Source organism: Pleurodeles waltl, chromosome 1_1 (assembly GCF_031143425.1).
Source record: "Pleurodeles waltl isolate 20211129_DDA chromosome 1_1, aPleWal1.hap1.20221129, whole genome shotgun sequence".
Lineage (NCBI taxonomy): Eukaryota > Metazoa > Chordata > Amphibia > Caudata > Salamandridae > Pleurodeles > Pleurodeles waltl.
Window position 1 is genome coordinate 362,977,712 of NC_090436.1, and position 16,519 is coordinate 362,994,230.

General features: G+C 47.6%; 1 protein-coding gene across 1 annotated transcript in view; it reads right to left on the reverse strand.

Moving 5' to 3' along the window:
- Nucleotides 1-16,519, reverse strand: part of CENPK (centromere protein K) — a 220,695-nt gene that overhangs the window by 6,355 nt on the left and 197,821 nt on the right. The window contains exon 10 of the mRNA XM_069222771.1: nt 12,745-12,798. Within this exon, the coding sequence (XP_069078872.1) occupies nt 12,745-12,798 (54 nt within the window). The remainder of the gene's footprint in view (nt 1-12,744; nt 12,799-16,519) is intronic.

Below are 16,519 nucleotides of genomic sequence, written 5' to 3' on the forward strand. Positions count from 1 at the left end.
GGACTAGGAACTTCCCCTTTGGAGGATGGATGTCCCATGTCGTGAAGAAGCTTGCAGAGGTGTTCCCACGCAGAAATACCGCAAGCAAGCCTTGCTAGCTGCAAGGGTCGCGGTTAGGGTTTTTGGATGCTGCTGTGGCCCAGGAGGGACCAGGATGTCGCCACTTGGATGGGGAGACAGAGGGGGCACCCAGCAAGTCAGGGAGCCCTCACAGAAGCAGGCAGCACCCGCAGAAGTACCTGAACAGGCACTTAGAAGAAGAGTGAACCGGAGTCCACGCGAAGTCACAAAAGGGAGTCCCACGGCGCCGGAGGACAACTCAGAAAGTTGTGCACTGCAGGTTAGAGTGTCGGGGACCCAGGCTTGGCTGTGCACGAAGGAAATCCTGGAAGAGTGAACAGGAGCCGGAGCAGCTGCAAATCACGCAGTACCCAGCAATGTAGTCTAGCGTGGGGAGGCAAGGACTTACCTCCACCAAACTTGCACTGAAGAGTCACTGGACTGTGGGAGTCACTTGGACAGAGTTGCTGAGTTCCAGGGACCACGCTCGTCGTGCTGAGAGGGGACCCAGAGGACCGGTGATGCAGTCTTTTGTTGCCTGCGGTTGCAGAGGGAAGATTCCGTCGACCCACAGGAGATTTCTTCACAGCTCCTGGTGCAAGAATGAGGCAGGCTACCCCCAGAGCATGCACCACCTGGAAACAGTCGAGAAAGCCGGCAGGATGAAGCGATACAAGGTTGCTAGTAGTCGTCTGGCTACTTTGTTGCGGTTTTGCAGGCGTCCTGAGCAGTCAGCGGTCGATCCTTTGGCAGAAGGTGAAGAGGGAGATGCAGAGGAACTCTGGTGAGCTCTTGCATTCGGTATCTGAAGAATTCCCCAAAGCAGAGACCCTAAATAGCCAGAAAAGGAAGTTTGGCTACATAGGAAGGAGGATTGGCTACTAAGAGAGGTAAGAGCCTATCAGAAGGAGTCTCTGACGTCACCTGCTGGCACTGGCCACTCAGAGCAGTCCAGTGTGCCAGCAACACCTCTGAATCCAAGATGGCAGAGGTCTGGGGCACACTGGAGGAGCTCTGGGCACCTCCCCTGGGAGGTGCAGGTCAGGGGAGTGGTCACTCCCCTTTCCTTTGTCCAGTTTCGCGCTAGAGCAGGGTTGGGGGATCCCTGAACCGGTGTAGACTGGCTTATGCAGAGATGGGCAGCATCTGTGCCCATCAAAGCATTTCCAGAGGCTGGGGGAGGCTACTCCTCCCCAGCCATCACACCGATTTCCAAAGGGAGAGGGTGTTACACACTCTCTCAGAGGAAATCCTTTGTTCTGCCTTCCTGGGCCAGGGCTGCCTGGACCCCAGGAGGGCAGAAACCTGTCTGAGGGGTTAGCAGCAGCAGCAGCTGCAGTGGACCCCGGAAAGGCAGTTTGGCAGTACCCGGGTTCTGTGCTAGAGACCCAGGGGGTCATGGAATTGTCTCCCCAATGCCAGAATGGCATTGGGGTGACAATTCCATGACCTTAGACATGTTACATGGCCATGTTCGGAGTTACCATTGTGACGCTCTACATAATATGTATAGTGTACGCGTGTAATGGTGTCCCCGCACTCACAAAGTCTGGGGAATTTGCCCTGAACAATGTGGGGGCACCTTGGCTAGTGCCAGGGTGCCCACACACTAAGGGCCAGATGTAGCAAAGTTGGGAATTGCGACTTGCAATTTGCGAGTCGGAGCGACTCGCAAATTGCAAGTCGCAATTTCCAATGCAGAACGGTGTCTCAGACGCCGTCTGCGACTCGCTATGGGGTCGCAATGACCCACCTCATTAATATTCATGAAGTGGGTCGCAAATTGCGGCCCCATAGCGAGTCTAGGCACTCGCAAACATGGAGGCCTGCTGTAGTCAGCAGACCTCCATGTTCGTGACTGCTTGTAAATAAAGCAGTTTTTTTTTTTTTTAAAGTGTAGCCCGTTTTCCTTAAAGGAAAACGAGCTGCACTTAAAAAAAAATCCGAAACCTTTAGTTTCGGTTATTTTTCAGGGCAGGTAGTGGTCCCTTTGACCACTACCTACCCTGAAAAAATATTTGTGGGTCCATTCACAAAGTGGAAGGGGTCCCCTGGGGACCCCTTCCAATTTGCGAGTGGGTTACCATCCACTTGAAGTGGATGGTAACTGCGACACCATTTGTGACCGCATATGCGGTCGCAAATGGTATTGCATACCACTCCGAATCGCAAATAGGAAGGGAACACCCCTTCCTATTTCCGATTCTGAAATGCATATTGCGAGTCGGTACCGACTCGCAATATGCATTTCTGCATAGGGAAACGCGATTAGCGAGTCGCAAACGGCAATTTTTGCCGTTTGCGAGTCGCTATCCATTTCCTGCATCTGGCCCTAAGTAACTTTGCACCCAACCTTCACCAGGTGAAGGTTAGACATATAGGTGACTTATAAGTTACTTAAGTGCAGTGGTAAATGGCTGTGAAATAACGAGGATGTTATTTCACTCAGGCTGCACTGGCAGGCCTGTGTAAGAATTGTCAGATCTCCCTATGGGTGGCAAAAAATATGCTGCAGCCCATAGGGATCTCCTGGAACCCCAATACCCTGGGTACCTCAGTACCATATATTAGGGAATTATATGGGTGTACCAGTATGCCAATGTGAATTGGTGAAATTGGTCACTAGCCTGTTAGTGACAATTTGGAAAGCAGAGAGAGCATAACCACTGAGGTTCTGGTTAGCAGAGCCTCAGTGAGACAGTTAGTCATCAAACAGGGAACACATACAGGGCACATACTTATGAGCACTGGGGCCATGCCTGGCAGGGTCCCAGTGACACATAGATTAAAACAACATATATACAGTGAAATATGGGGGTAACATGCCAGGCAAGATGGTACTTTCCTACAGGTAACCAGGCCCAAGGGAACGCTCTCAGACACAGAGCCCCAACAGCAAATTAGTTTGACCAGTGTGTATATTCCTAGACTTGGGGTCTTAATAGTAAGGAGGCGACACCTCAGCGGCGACTGTCGAGTCCTTGGAGCAGCAGGAAGGGTTTGACACCTATTTCTTCTTCCAGCAGGACTTCTGTTCTGTGTTTCTAGTCTTCTTTGTTCCTGGTTTTCTTGGGTCTGTCAAATCTGATCTGCAGGTCTAGGAATACCCACTAAATATTGCATTTAGTGGGCGTTAGGGAGAGTACCTGGTAGTGGACAATGGGCCACCTACCTTAGGGTGGGTACACCCACTCTGAGACCACTTCCTGTGAGAAGGGGACACATCCCTAACCCTGACTGGCTATTTTCATACCATCTAAGATGGAGGAAAATGAAATGGAGTGGTCACCTCGTCTGCCACACCTGAGGGGTGGTGCAGGCTCAGGCTAAAGGGGGGCACTCCTCCTACTCTGACTAAGTTTTGCCGCCAGTTTCCCGTTCAAAGTGAGGGGAAAAACATTGCAGCAGAGGCGTGGGTCAGAAGCTGACTGAATGCCTGCCTGTGGGAGGAGGTGTAACACCTCCACCCAGGAAAGGCTTTGTGTTCTGGCTTCTGAGAGCAAAGGCTGTCACCCCAGGAGTCCAGACTTGTGTCTGGTGGTGGCAGGCTGGCTAAGACCAATCAGCAAACATGCTAGGGCTGGTAGGTTTTGCAGGGGGCACCTCTAAGGTGCCCTCTGGGTACATGTCATAATAAATCCAACACTGGCATCAGTGTGGGTTTATTATTTTGAGTTGTTTGATACCAAACAACCCAGTATTTAGAGAGGCCATCATGTAGCTGGGGAACTTGTAATGACCAGTGTCCAGCATATGTACTTGCTATGGTTTCCCTGTACACTTACTATGTCTTAAGGTTTTGTAAAGAGACAGTAGGGGTATAGTTGCAAATTCACACATATGCCCTCACATGCATTATCGTGCACTCTGCCTTAGGGATGTAAGGCCTGCTAGAAGGATGGCTTACCTATAGTGCAGCAGTGTTAGTGGACATGGCACTTTTGGTGGGTGCCAAGTCGGGTTTGCATCTTTTAAATACACCTTGTCATGCACTTGCGATGGTAATCTGCATGAGGCTGGTATGGTGTCTCTCAGAGTGGCATAATTGGTGCTGTATATCTAGAAGGGCCCTCTTCAGTACCATTGGGGTACCATTCACTAGGGACTTACAAGGGTGGCTGAAGTGCCAATACATAGTACAGTTTTGGGGAAAGAGATCTGGTCCTTTGAACCTGCTTAGCAGGGGCCAGGGGGCTTACAGTTTGAAACCACATCATTTTCCAGGCAAAAAGTAGTGGGTATCATGTCAAAAGAGGCCTTTTCTCACAACTGGTCACATTTAAGGCAGTCAATAATTACTTGCTGGTTAAGCAACATACTGCAAAGGGAGATCAGGGCAGGAGCTATGATCTCTAGATGTAAGGTCATGGCCTGGGCAGGATAGGGACCTACTGGGAGCGAGATTTAATAGAAAAGTAAATATCAGTAAAATAATACAAATACAGGAGGCTGAAATTAAGGAGACACACAGAATGGTTCAAGATCACAAAACTTTGTGAAGAATGGCACATGAATTTCAAAACTAAGGAGGTCATTATGAGTTCCTCGGGCGGCATTCCCCCAACTTCCCCATCAGTGTGGTGAAGCCCCCGCCGGCCCTATTATGATTTTCCCGCTGGGCCAGCAGGCGGAAACAGTGTTTCCGCCCGCCAGCCCAGCGGGAAACAGGACCTTTACATTGACGCCGGCCCCTAATGAAGCCGGCGCCAATGTGGCGGTGCAGCAGCACCCGTCACGCATTTCACTGCCTGTAATTCGGGCAGTGAAATGCACGACGGGGCTGCGCCAAGTGCATGGGCATTGCAGGGGACACCAGAGGGGCACAATTTCAACCACCGCCCTCCCCTTGAAATTTGCGGCGGCCGCTGCTGCTTTTGCATAGAATTATAGATGAAGGACTCACTGAAAGGTTAGGCCAGAGGCCCGGTTCTGCTAAGCTCAAGGTCCTCTTGGAACCTCAAGCTCAAAATGAGCTGAGCCATCACAGGAGGTGATGTGGCCTAGTGGCTACAGCTGCACACCATGCATCATGGTGAGCCAGGCTCTAATCTGAGCCTGTGCCTTTTCATACTGTGAATCTAGGCAAATCTCCATGCCAAAAAAAAAAAAAAAAATAAGTAGACTGTGTGCGTTGGGAAGCGCTCTTATGATCATGGGTAAGGTTTGTGCTATGTAAAATTGCCAAAAATACAAAGTGGATCCCTGCCTGTCTACTACACTTTAGTCTCATCCTCCAAGAATTAAAGACAAAACATTAAGCTTTAATGTCATAAAGAAATACCCACCTAGTGGCTGAATTGCACAGTAAGAAACTGGAAAATCTACGATTAATTACAGCTTTGCTGCTTGACCAAATGGTGTGATTCTAGGCAAAACCTTTATTCTACTAACATCCATTTTGTTAATTTTCACACATCAGACCGTTTTCAAATACACGCTTTCAGGTGTGCTCGGTGAAAACACCTCTTGTGTTTGATGTAATAGATTAGAATTTTGTTCCATGTTTAATATGAATCTAGCCCAGATATAGAGTACACATAAAACCTGACGGGCCTCTTAGAGCCACCGGAAATATGTGATTTTCGGTTGCTGCATTTTCCACATAATTATGGATTTGCTGCATTTGCCACTTAATCCATCATCTGCTGGAAAATCTGCAGATTTTAGCAAACAATACACTTGTTTTTAGCTTTAATCAAAAGTTACTAAGTACGCAGCAACACATGTTGCTGCGCAGCTGAAAGCCTTTTGTCAAGGTTGACTGGTCATCTTTCTGTAGCTCCTGCTGTATTTGGGTGTCACACTGGTACTAAAGAGATGAAACCTTTGCCCAAATTACATTAAAATGTAAGAATGAGAACAAATGAGGTAATGCTATCCCAAACTGTGCCACACAATGCCACATAATATGCCTTTTCTTGCTGCATAATTTAGTAAACACCGCCTTACAATTTAGTCCTTCCATGTCGCACAATTCCAGTGGCCCTTCTCTTAGTTTACTAATAACATTACCATGAGGGCAGAGGCAGGAATTTAAAAATGTCTCTCTTTTACTAAATACATCTCAGTGCAGTGATATTATCTGATGTACTATGGTAAAATGCTCCTGCAAGTTAAAGAATGAAAATGTCACTTACCCAGTGTACATCTGTTCGTGGCATCAGTCGCAGTAGATTCGCATGTTCTGCAATAGCTCGCCATCTGGTGTTGGGCCGGAGTGTTACAAGTTGTTTTTCTTCGAAGAAGTCTTTCGAGTCACGGGACCGAGTGACTCCTCCTTTTGTCTCCATTGCGCATGGGCGTCGACTCCATCCTCGATTGTTTTTCCCCGCAGAGGGTGAGGTAGGAGTTGAATTGTAGTAATAGTGCCCATGCAATGGAGTGACTAAGTATGCACTTATTTAAGGTTGAGATGATACATATATAAATAATTGAAGGTAACTTCCAAACTGCTACAGGCTCCCGGGGAGGCGGGTGGGCACATGCGAATCTACTGCGACTGATGCCACGAACAGATGTACACTGGGTAAGTGACATTTTCAGTTCGATGGCATCTGTCGCTGTAGATACGCATGTTCTGCAATAGACTAGTAAGCAGTTATTTCCCCAAAAGCGGTGGATCAGCCTGTAGGAGTGGAAGTAGTCTGAAATAATGTCCTTAATACAGCTTGACCTACTGTGGCTTGTTGTGCGGATAACACGTCTACACAGTAGTGCTTGGTGAATGTGTGAGGCGTAGACCATGTGGCTGCCTTACATATTTCTTGCATTGGGATGTTTCCTAGAAAGGCCATGGTAGCACCTTTCTTTCTGGTTGAGTGTGCCCTTGGTGTAATGGGCAGCTGTCGTTTAGCTTTAAGGTAGCAGATTTGGATGCATTTAACTATCCATCTGGCTATACCTTGTTTTGAAATTGGGTTTCCTGCATGAGGTTTTTGAAATGCAATAAAGAGTTGTTTAGTCTTTCTGATGTTCTTTGTTCTGTCGATGTAATACATTAATGCTCTTTTGACATCTAATGTATGTAGTGCCCTTTCAGCTACGGTATCTGGCTGTGGAAAGAACACCGGAAGTTCCACTGTTTGATTTAGATGGAACGGTGAAATAACCTTTGGCAAAAATTTAGGATTGGTCCTTAGGACGACTTTATTTTTGTGTAGTTGTATAAAAGGTTCCTGTATAGTAAACGCCTGAATCTCGCTTACTCTTCTCAGGGAAGTAATGGCGATGAGAAATGCCACCTTCCAGGTTAGGAACTGTATGTCGCAGGAGTGCATGGGTTCAAAAGGTGGACCCATAAGTCTAGTTAGGACAACATTTAGGTTCCATGAAGGAACAGGTAGTGTTCTTGGTGGTATAATTCTCCTAAGGCCCTCCATGAATGCTTTAATGACTGGTATTTTATATAGGGAAGTTGAATAGGTAGTCTGCAGGTATGCAGATATTGCTGCAAGGTGAATCTTAATGGAAGAGAAAGCTAGGTTAGATTTTTGTAAGTGAAGCAAGTAACCCACTACATGTTCTGGAGTTGTGTGTAATGGTTGTATTTGATTAATATGGCAGTAGCAAACAAACCTCTTCCATTTACTTGCATAGCAGTGCCTGGTGGATGGCCTTCTTGCTTGTTTTATGACTTCCATACATTCTTGGGTAAGTTGTAAGTGCCCGAATTCTAGGATTTCAGGAGCCAGATTGCTAGATTCAGCGATGCTGGATCTGGGTGTCTGATCTTTTGGTTGTGCTGTGTCAACAGATCTGGCCTGTTGGGCAATTTGATGCAGGGTACCACTGATAGGTCTAGCAGCGTTGTGTACCAGGGTTGCCTTGCCCAAGTTGGTGCTATCAATATGAGTTTGAGTTTGCTTTGACTGAGTTTGTTTACCAGGTAAGGAAGGAGAGGGAGAGGAGGAAAAGCGTAAGCAAATATCCCTGACCAGTTCATCCATAGGGCATTGCCTTGGGATTGCTTGTGTGGGTATCTGGATGCGAAGTTTTGGCATTTTGCGTTCTCCCTTGTCGCAAACAAGTCTATCTGAGGTGTTCCCCAGAGTTTGAAATAAGTGTTCAGTATTTGGGGGTGAATTTCCCATTCGTGGACCTGTTGGTGATCTCGAGAGAGATTGTCTGCGAGTTGATTTTGTATCCCTGGTATAAACTGTGCAATTAGGCGAATTTGGTTGTGAATTGCCCAATGCCAAATTTTTTGTGCTAATAGGCTTAACTGCGTGGAGTGCGTCCCTCCCTGCTTGTTTAGATAATACATTGTTGTCATGTTGTCTGTTTTGACGAGAATGTATTTGTGAACTATTATTGGTTGGAAAGCTTTTAGTGCTTGAAAAACTGCAAGAAGTTCTAGGTGATTGATATGCAGTTTTGTTTGATGTACGTTCCATTGTCCTTGTATGCTGTGTTGATCGAGGTGTGCTCCCCACCCTGTCATGGAAGCATCTGTTGTTATTACGTATTGTGGCACTGGGTCTTGGAAAGGCCGCCCCTTGTTTAAATTTATGTTGTTCCACCACAGAAGCGAGAGGTAAGTTTGGCGGTCTATTAACACCAGATATAGAAGGTGACCCTGTGCTTGAGACCACTGTGATGCTAGGCATTGTTGTAAGGGCCTCATGTGCAGTCTTGCGTTTGGGACAATGGCTATGCATGATGACATCATGCCTAGGAGTTGTAATACCATCTTTGCTTGTATCTTTTGTGTTGGATACATGCGTTGTATGATGGTGTTGAAATTTTGAATTCTTTGTGGACTTGGAGTGGCTACTCCTTTTGATGTGTCTATTATGGCTCCCAGGTATTGTTGTACCTTGCGTGGCCGAATTTTGGATTTTGTGAAATTGACGGTGAACCCTAGTTTGAAGAGGGTTTGTATGATATGATTTGTGTGATTTGAGCACTCTATTAACGAATGGGCCTTGATTAGCCAGTCGTCTAGATATGGGAACACATGTATTTGCTGCCTTCTGATGTGTGCAGCGACTACCGCTAGACATTTGGTAAAGACTCTTGGTGCGGTTGTTAATCCGAAAGGCAGTACCTTGAATTGGTAATGTATTCCTTTGAATACAAACCTTAGGTATTTCCTGTGCGATGGGTGAATTGGTATATGGAAATAAGCATCCTTGAGGTCTAAAGTTGCCATGTAGTCGTGCAGCTTTAGCAATGGCAATACTTCTTGTAGTGTGACCATGTGGAAGTGGTCTGATTTGATGAAAGTGTTGACTACTCTGAGGTCTAGGATTGGTCTCAGTGTTTTGTCCTTCTTTGGTATCAGAAAGTACAGTGAGTAAACTCCTGTGTTTATTTGTGTGTTTGGCACTAATTCGATTGCATTCTTTTGCAATAGTACCTGCACTTCTATCTCTAGGAGATTGGAATGGTGTGTTGTTAAATTTTGTGCTTTTGGTGGTATGTTTGGAGGGAACTGTAGAAATTCTATGCAGTAACCATGTTGGATAATTGCTAGAACCCAAGTGTCTGTAGTGATTTTCTCCCATGCTCTGTAATAATGACCTATTCGTCCCCCCACTGGTGTTGTGTGGAGGGGGTGAGTGACATGTGAGTCACTGTTTAGTAGTAGGGGTTTTGGGGCTTTGGAATCTTCCTCTATTTCTAGGGAATTGCCCTCCTCTATATTGTCCCCGAAAACCTCCTCTATACTGTCCTTGGTAACTGGACGGTGTGGCTTGTGAGGTGCTGGCTTGTGTGCTTTGACCCCGAAACCCCCCTCGAAAGGGCGTTTTACGGAATGAGCTGTAATTCCCTCTGCTCTGCGGGGAGTAGAGTGCGCCCATGGCTTTGGCAGTGTCCGTATCTTTTTTGAGTTTCTCAATCGCTGTGTCCACTTCTGGACCGAACAGTTCTTTTTCATTAAAAGGCATATTGAGAACTGCTTGTTGAATCTCTGGTTTAAATCCAGACGTTCGGAGCCATGCATGCCTTCTGATAGTTACAGATGTATTAATTGTCCGTGCAGCTGTATCTGCAGCGTCCATGGAGGAGCGGATCTGGTTGTTGGAGATGGCTTGTCCCTCCTCAACCACTTGTTTTGCCCTATTTTGGAAGTCTTTGGGCAGATGTTCGATGAGATGTTGCATCTCGTCCCAGTGGGCTCTGTCATAGCGCGCAAGTAGTGCCTGGGAGTTTGCGATGCGCCACTGGTTTGCAGCTTGTGCTGCGACTCTCTTACCAGCTGCATCAAACTTGCGGCTTTCTTTATCTGGGGGTGGTGCATCTCCAGATGTGTGAGAGTTGGCCCTTTTCCTAGCTGCTCCTACAACAACAGAGTCTGGTGGCAGCTGTGTTGTGATGAAAGCTGGGTCCGTAGGAGGCGCCTTGTACTTTTTTTCCACCCTTGGTGTGATTGCCCTACTTTTGACCGGGTCCTTAAATATGTCTTTTGCGTGCCGGAGCATACCAGGGAGCATAGGCAGGCTTTGGTAGGAGCTGTGGGTGGAGGAGAGTGTGTTGAACAAGAAATCATCCTCGACCTGTTCTGAGTGGAGGCTTACGTTGTGAAATTGTGCTGCTCTAGCCACCACCTGAGAGTACGCGGTGCTGTCTTCTGGTGGAGATGGTTTTGTAGGGTATGCCTCTGGGCTGTTATCTGACACTGGGGCGTCGTATAGGTCCCATGCGTCCTGGTCTTGGTCACCCTGGCTCATGGTGGTGTGAGCTGGGGAGTGTGATGGCGTTTGTGCTGGTGAAACGTTAATCACGGGCGGAGGAGAGGGTGGTGGTGTAACTCTTTTCACCACTTTTGGTTGTGGTGCTTGTTCCGTCTGGAACTCCAACCTTCTCTTTCTCCTAATGGGGGGAAGGGTGCTTATTTTTCCTGTCCCCTGCTGAATGAAAATACGTTTTTGCGTATGGTCCGCATCAGTTGCTTGTAGCTCTTCCTCAAACCTATGCTTCTGCATTTGGGAGGTTAGCGAGTGCTCTTCTGTATAAGAGCCTGAAGCTGGGTCGCTTGCAGTTTGTTTCGGCATCGAAACTTTGTCTGCGTGTTTTTTCGGCTCCGAGGTGACTTTTTTCCTTTTCGGGGCCGAAACCTCTCGGCGTCGATCTGTTTCGGTGCCGCTGTCTCGGCGTCGAGCCGTGTCCACACCGGCATCTCGGTGTCGAGGCTTGTCTCCAGCACTTTCTCGGTCCCGAGAAGGCTGCGTGCCGGTGTCTCGACCGGAGTCGGACGATCTCGGCACTGTTTGGGCCTTTTTCGGTGCCGACGGTCGGTCACCGATTTTATGGGTTGAGCCATGGCCTGGTGGCAGTGGCGTCCCCTGGGCCTTGTAAATGTTTCTTTGTGTGGTTTTCGACGTCTTACTCACGGTTTGTGTATCGTCGAATCCTTCGGAGTCTGAGTCTTGGATCGAGAAGGTACCTTCCTCTTCCTGTTCCTCGAACTCCCGTCGGGCTGTCGGTGCGGACGCCATTTGAAGTCTTCTGGCTCGACGGTCTCGGAGTGTTTTTCGGGACCGGAACGCACGACAGGCCTCGCAGGTGTCTTCGCTGTGCTCAGGTGACAGGCACAGGTTGCAGACCAAGTGTTGGTCTGTGTAGGGGTATTTATTGTGGCATTTGGGGCAGAAACGGAACGGGGTCCGTTCCATCGGCGTTCTTCAGCACGCGGTCGGGCCGACCAGGCCCCGACGGAGGATCGAAAAACTACCCCGAAGGGCACCGGAGCTCTTCGATCTTCGATGCGGTGTTGAATCTAAGTATGCCGATCCCGAACGCAACAATACCGACGAAAATCTTCCGAAATTAACTATTTTTTCTGTTCCGAAACTCGGAGCGACAGGAACACGTCCGAACCCGATGGCGGAAAAAAAACAATCGAGGATGGAGTCGACGCCCATGCGCAATGGAGACAAAAGGAGGAGTCACTCGGTCCCGTGACTCGAAAGACTTCTTCGAAGAAAAACAACTTGTAACACTCCGGCCCAACACCAGATGGCGAGCTATTGCAGAACATGCGTATCTACAGCGACAGATGCCATCGAACATATGTTTTTTTGTATCTTGATGCTATCTACAAGCTATTCCTGTTAATATGTTAGCCTGCTATATGTTTCATCTCATATCTCTCCCGGACTCTAAATGATTCTGCACATTTCATACAGTGCTCCTCTTCCTTCCCTCTACCCACATCCTCGTGTCTCCCTTTCCTCCATCCTAGGTGAGGTATGCATACTGGTGAGGGGACATGATTCTTTATTTTGTTGTGAGCCTTGTAGGACACTCTACACTTTTCATTCAAACAGGGCAGGGTTCACTTCACACCTTTGGGCACTTCAAGTACATAACTAATCCCCTTTATCATGCAGAAGCAGCAATTAGATTTCTGAGGCCCTTTCAGCTCATAGTTGTGAGGACTAGGGGCCTCCCTTGGGCCTCACAGCTCTGCATCACCACTCCTTCCTGGGTTTTTTAACACAGATTATTTGTAAAGGTGGTGCTCTGGTGTGGGGCCCTGCGGTTGTGAGCAGGAGAGGGGCCTTCGGCAGCAGCCACACTGCCCATGCCTAGCACCATTCCTGCTGTCTTCTTTAAAATACTGCAGTATCACCAGATAGTAAACTTACTATCTTCTAATGCTTGATTTTCATCCTGGATTTTCAGAAACACTGGAAAATCTTGAAGACAAATGCAAAGTTGCAAATAACGAATTCTTACCTCTAAAATGTCATGCAAAGTCTTCAGCTGTGTAGCTGGTCCTGCAGGCAGGATCTTTAAACAAAATCGGAATATGAAATATAATTAGAATGCTTTATTCGGACAACATCTGCACATATCAGAACCTGTAAAGTCAAAGTTAGCATAATTGTTGGTAGGGTGTCTTAAAATATAGTTTAACGTTTTGACACACACACTTCAGGGATGCAATAACGATTCCTTACGTTTGCTAATAAAATTAAATATTGCTGAGCAGCCCTGTACCATACACTGTAATATGTAAAGCACTATGCTGCCCAAGTGGCTAGTTCATGCTATGAAGATGTGTGTGTGAGTGTTGGGAACAGAATGCTCCCTGCATGATTTCCAAGCATGTTCCACTGCCCTGAGTACACGACTGGGAGTGCATTTGGTATCCTTTTTATTTTGACCATGGCGTCACACTAATGCAGTGTGTGCACACAGAGTCATAGGCCTGTACCCAACAATGAGATGCCTAAGACCTGTCCTGTGAGTTGGAGGGGCGCACCAAGACTGCCCTCATATTGAAGACTACTGTCCCTGACCCGTGGGAAACACACAAATGGTAGTGGCAGAGGCCTACCCTACTTTGAGACTGATAGCATGACCAGAACTTTTTTGATCTGATTCACTGTAAAAGTGGCCTACTGTTACTCTCAAATAAAGATATAATGTGAATGCCCAGAACTCTGCACGGACATTATGTGTCCATGTCAAGTGTGTTTAATGTGGCATTTGTGCAGTAGTAGGTCTTTGTGTGTGTATGAGTCTGAGTACTGAAGCCAGTGGGATCTATTTAGGAGTTTATCATGGCATTAGATGGACGATGAGGACAGCTTTTTCAGACAGTGGAAGTGTACTGCCCGCATTTCTGTGGCTGGATGGTGGCGATCTAGACACTCAAGAGAGGAGGATTGAGACTGGGCTTCTATTACTAATTCCATCAATTGAAGACTTTGTTAGGCAGGCGCTGATGATTAGTTGTTCCTGAGCACTGTCACATGGAGGATGGTAGAGGTGAAGGGCTGGCCTGTCCTTTTGTTTGACCCGGATTACTGCTTCAGAGAGGATGATGACAGCATGGTGCAGAAACCTCTCACTTCAGTGTTGCCATGTTGAGGGTGTTTTAGTTGGGAGACAGTCCCATTGTAAACTGCTGTGAGAAGCATCACTTTACACAAACAACTGTGTATGGAGAGCAGCCTGAGAAGGATACTTTAAAGAAAACCATCCCGAACTGGGGCTCAGGTTTGAGATAGTCGATCCACCATCCTGTATCTAGAAAACATGTATAAAAGTGGAACCTAAACCATACCAAGTTATTCATGAGGAATGAAGGGAGTGCTCAGCAGAGTCCTCGAAGGACTGTTGTGTGATCAGCGCTGGTGCGTATCAGATATCCAGTTTTACAGAGCTTAGGGGAAATCATCTGAAGTCTGCACTTTCTGCTGGAGGAGCTGAGGGTCTGCCTCGTGCCTACAAGCCTGAGAGAGAGAAGGACTCTGCCCTACAGGATGAGGGACTGTGCAGGAGAAGCCCAGCATGTTCCTATTTAGAGAAACACCCAGAGAAAATGGAGTGCCTGAGAGCGATGAAAGGAGCAGCCCGTGCTACAGCTAGCAAGAACCATGAAATGTCAACATGCTTCTCCTCATCAGCTCTGCTTTGATGGTCGCATTTGACCAGTCGGAGCTGAAAATACTGTGGTGTTCGGGTAGGCCCAATCGGGTTGCAATTGCTGTGGTATTTGCATCAGCTCGGTCCGGGGCTAATCCTGCCTTGACAGTGTCACCAGCAATGTTGAGGCAACTGCTGAATCAACATCTGTATGGTACTACCAGGACTGCTGACTGACACTGGACTAACCTGGGCAACCGCTATGCTTGGCCTCCTTGATGGCCTCACACTGAATGCACTCGATCACCACAGGCCTCTACCTGTGCTGTTGTCAAGTTGCAGAGTTTGCTCTAGTCGACCGCAAAGGACTAAGAGACTGAATTCCTACAGGCTACACGACCAGGGGTAAGTAATCTTTAATTCAAGCAAGCTGAACAGCAAACATTCTCAGTGAAGGCTATCGGCTTTTCAGAGCTAGCATGGACTTGTAAACGAGGCAGAAACTCACAGGAAACTGAAAAAGTGTCATCATTGCTTAACCTGCTCCTCTGCGGGAGGCTGGGACTGGAGAGCGCTCGCAGCTGACTCTGCCGCCGCTGACCAGGAAGTGATTCCAAAGGCATACCTGAAAGGAGCAGCGTAATATGTGTTGATGTGCTGACATTGCCTCCGCTGACCCGGACATTATTATTATACTCACAGCCCAGAGCGGAACTTATCAGTGTCCTATACTGGTGCGGCCACAAAGGACCCGGAAGCATAAATTAGAGGACGTAAATTCACCCTTAAAAAACAATAATGCTTTAATCAGCTGCCTCCGGTGACTCAGTAGTGAAACAGTTCATCCGTTTCCCACAGTGGGTGAGGTGGGAGCTCCGAGGCAAGAGTGGAGGGGGCAAAGGGCTCAACTGGATCACACCTCCCAGGCACACCGATGGGAGGAGGCCACCTACGACGCTCTGCAGCGCCTGAAGGTGCATAAATTAAGACTTGTGCTTCAGCTGCATGCAACACTCTGCTCTTGGTCACAGGGCGCGAAGGGCTCAACCAGACCACACCTCTCTGGCACACCGGCGGGAGGAGGCCGCCTACGATGCTCTGCAGCACATGAGGGCACATAAATTAAGACTTGCGCTTCCGCTGCATGGAACACGTGCGGGAGGCAGCCGGGCGCATGCCCGGGCCAAGAGCAGGCCCGTCTGCGCCCGTCCATGGCTGAACGAGGCTGGGCAGGCCTACTATCTTGGCTTTGGGGTCTATTAATGTTTGATTAGATTGTCTATAAAACAATGTGTGACCATAAGGTTTGCTGTGCAAGTATTTGAGACATTAAAGTATGCTATTATTGTTTTCCTATATTGAATGCCCGCTCTTTTGCAGCTGCAAACAGATTTATTGAAGTGGGTGCTAATATATATTGTAAAAGTTTGGTTAAACAGAAAACTGTAGTTCAGAAGGTAGATACTGAACCTCGTTGTTCAACAATCGATTCCTTTTTAGTACGGGCGGTGGGAGTTATCTCAAAGGAAATTGATCTTGCGAAAGGGGCTTATCTCTGGGGGCAGCTGGACCGAACGAAGGTATAGAGGGACCTCCCAGACTAATAGACCTGGTAACTGATACAAATCACACTTTAGAACTAGAGGACTGGTGATGACCACTCAGGGTGTATGGATACAGTTACTGCTTCCCCTATATTAGTCAATCACTCACCCATGGTAAAAATAGGATGAACGGTGTAGAAAGGGGGCTGATAGTGATTTGTGCCCTATGATGCCAGCTAATCCTGAACCCATATACTAGAATAATCTTATATCTGCCTTTAATGATCTGCTTAAACCACTAAGAGATAAACTGGATAAACTTGAAGGGGAGGTGGGGAAAATAATGGCTATGTGTCAGATATTTTCTCCTACCTCCCAAGCAACTGTTGTACAGAATGTTGCACAAAATGAGTTAGGTCCCACAGCTACACCACAGGGCATAGAGCCTATAGACGAAGTTGGATTAGTCTCGAGCCCTAGGCGGAGGCATAATTCTATAGAGAAGCGAAGGGTGGCCTGTGGTGTAGGCCAATCCAGTGAGCAGAATACAATTATTAGTAAGAAGCCTTACGGCTTGCCACCAGACGGCTTAA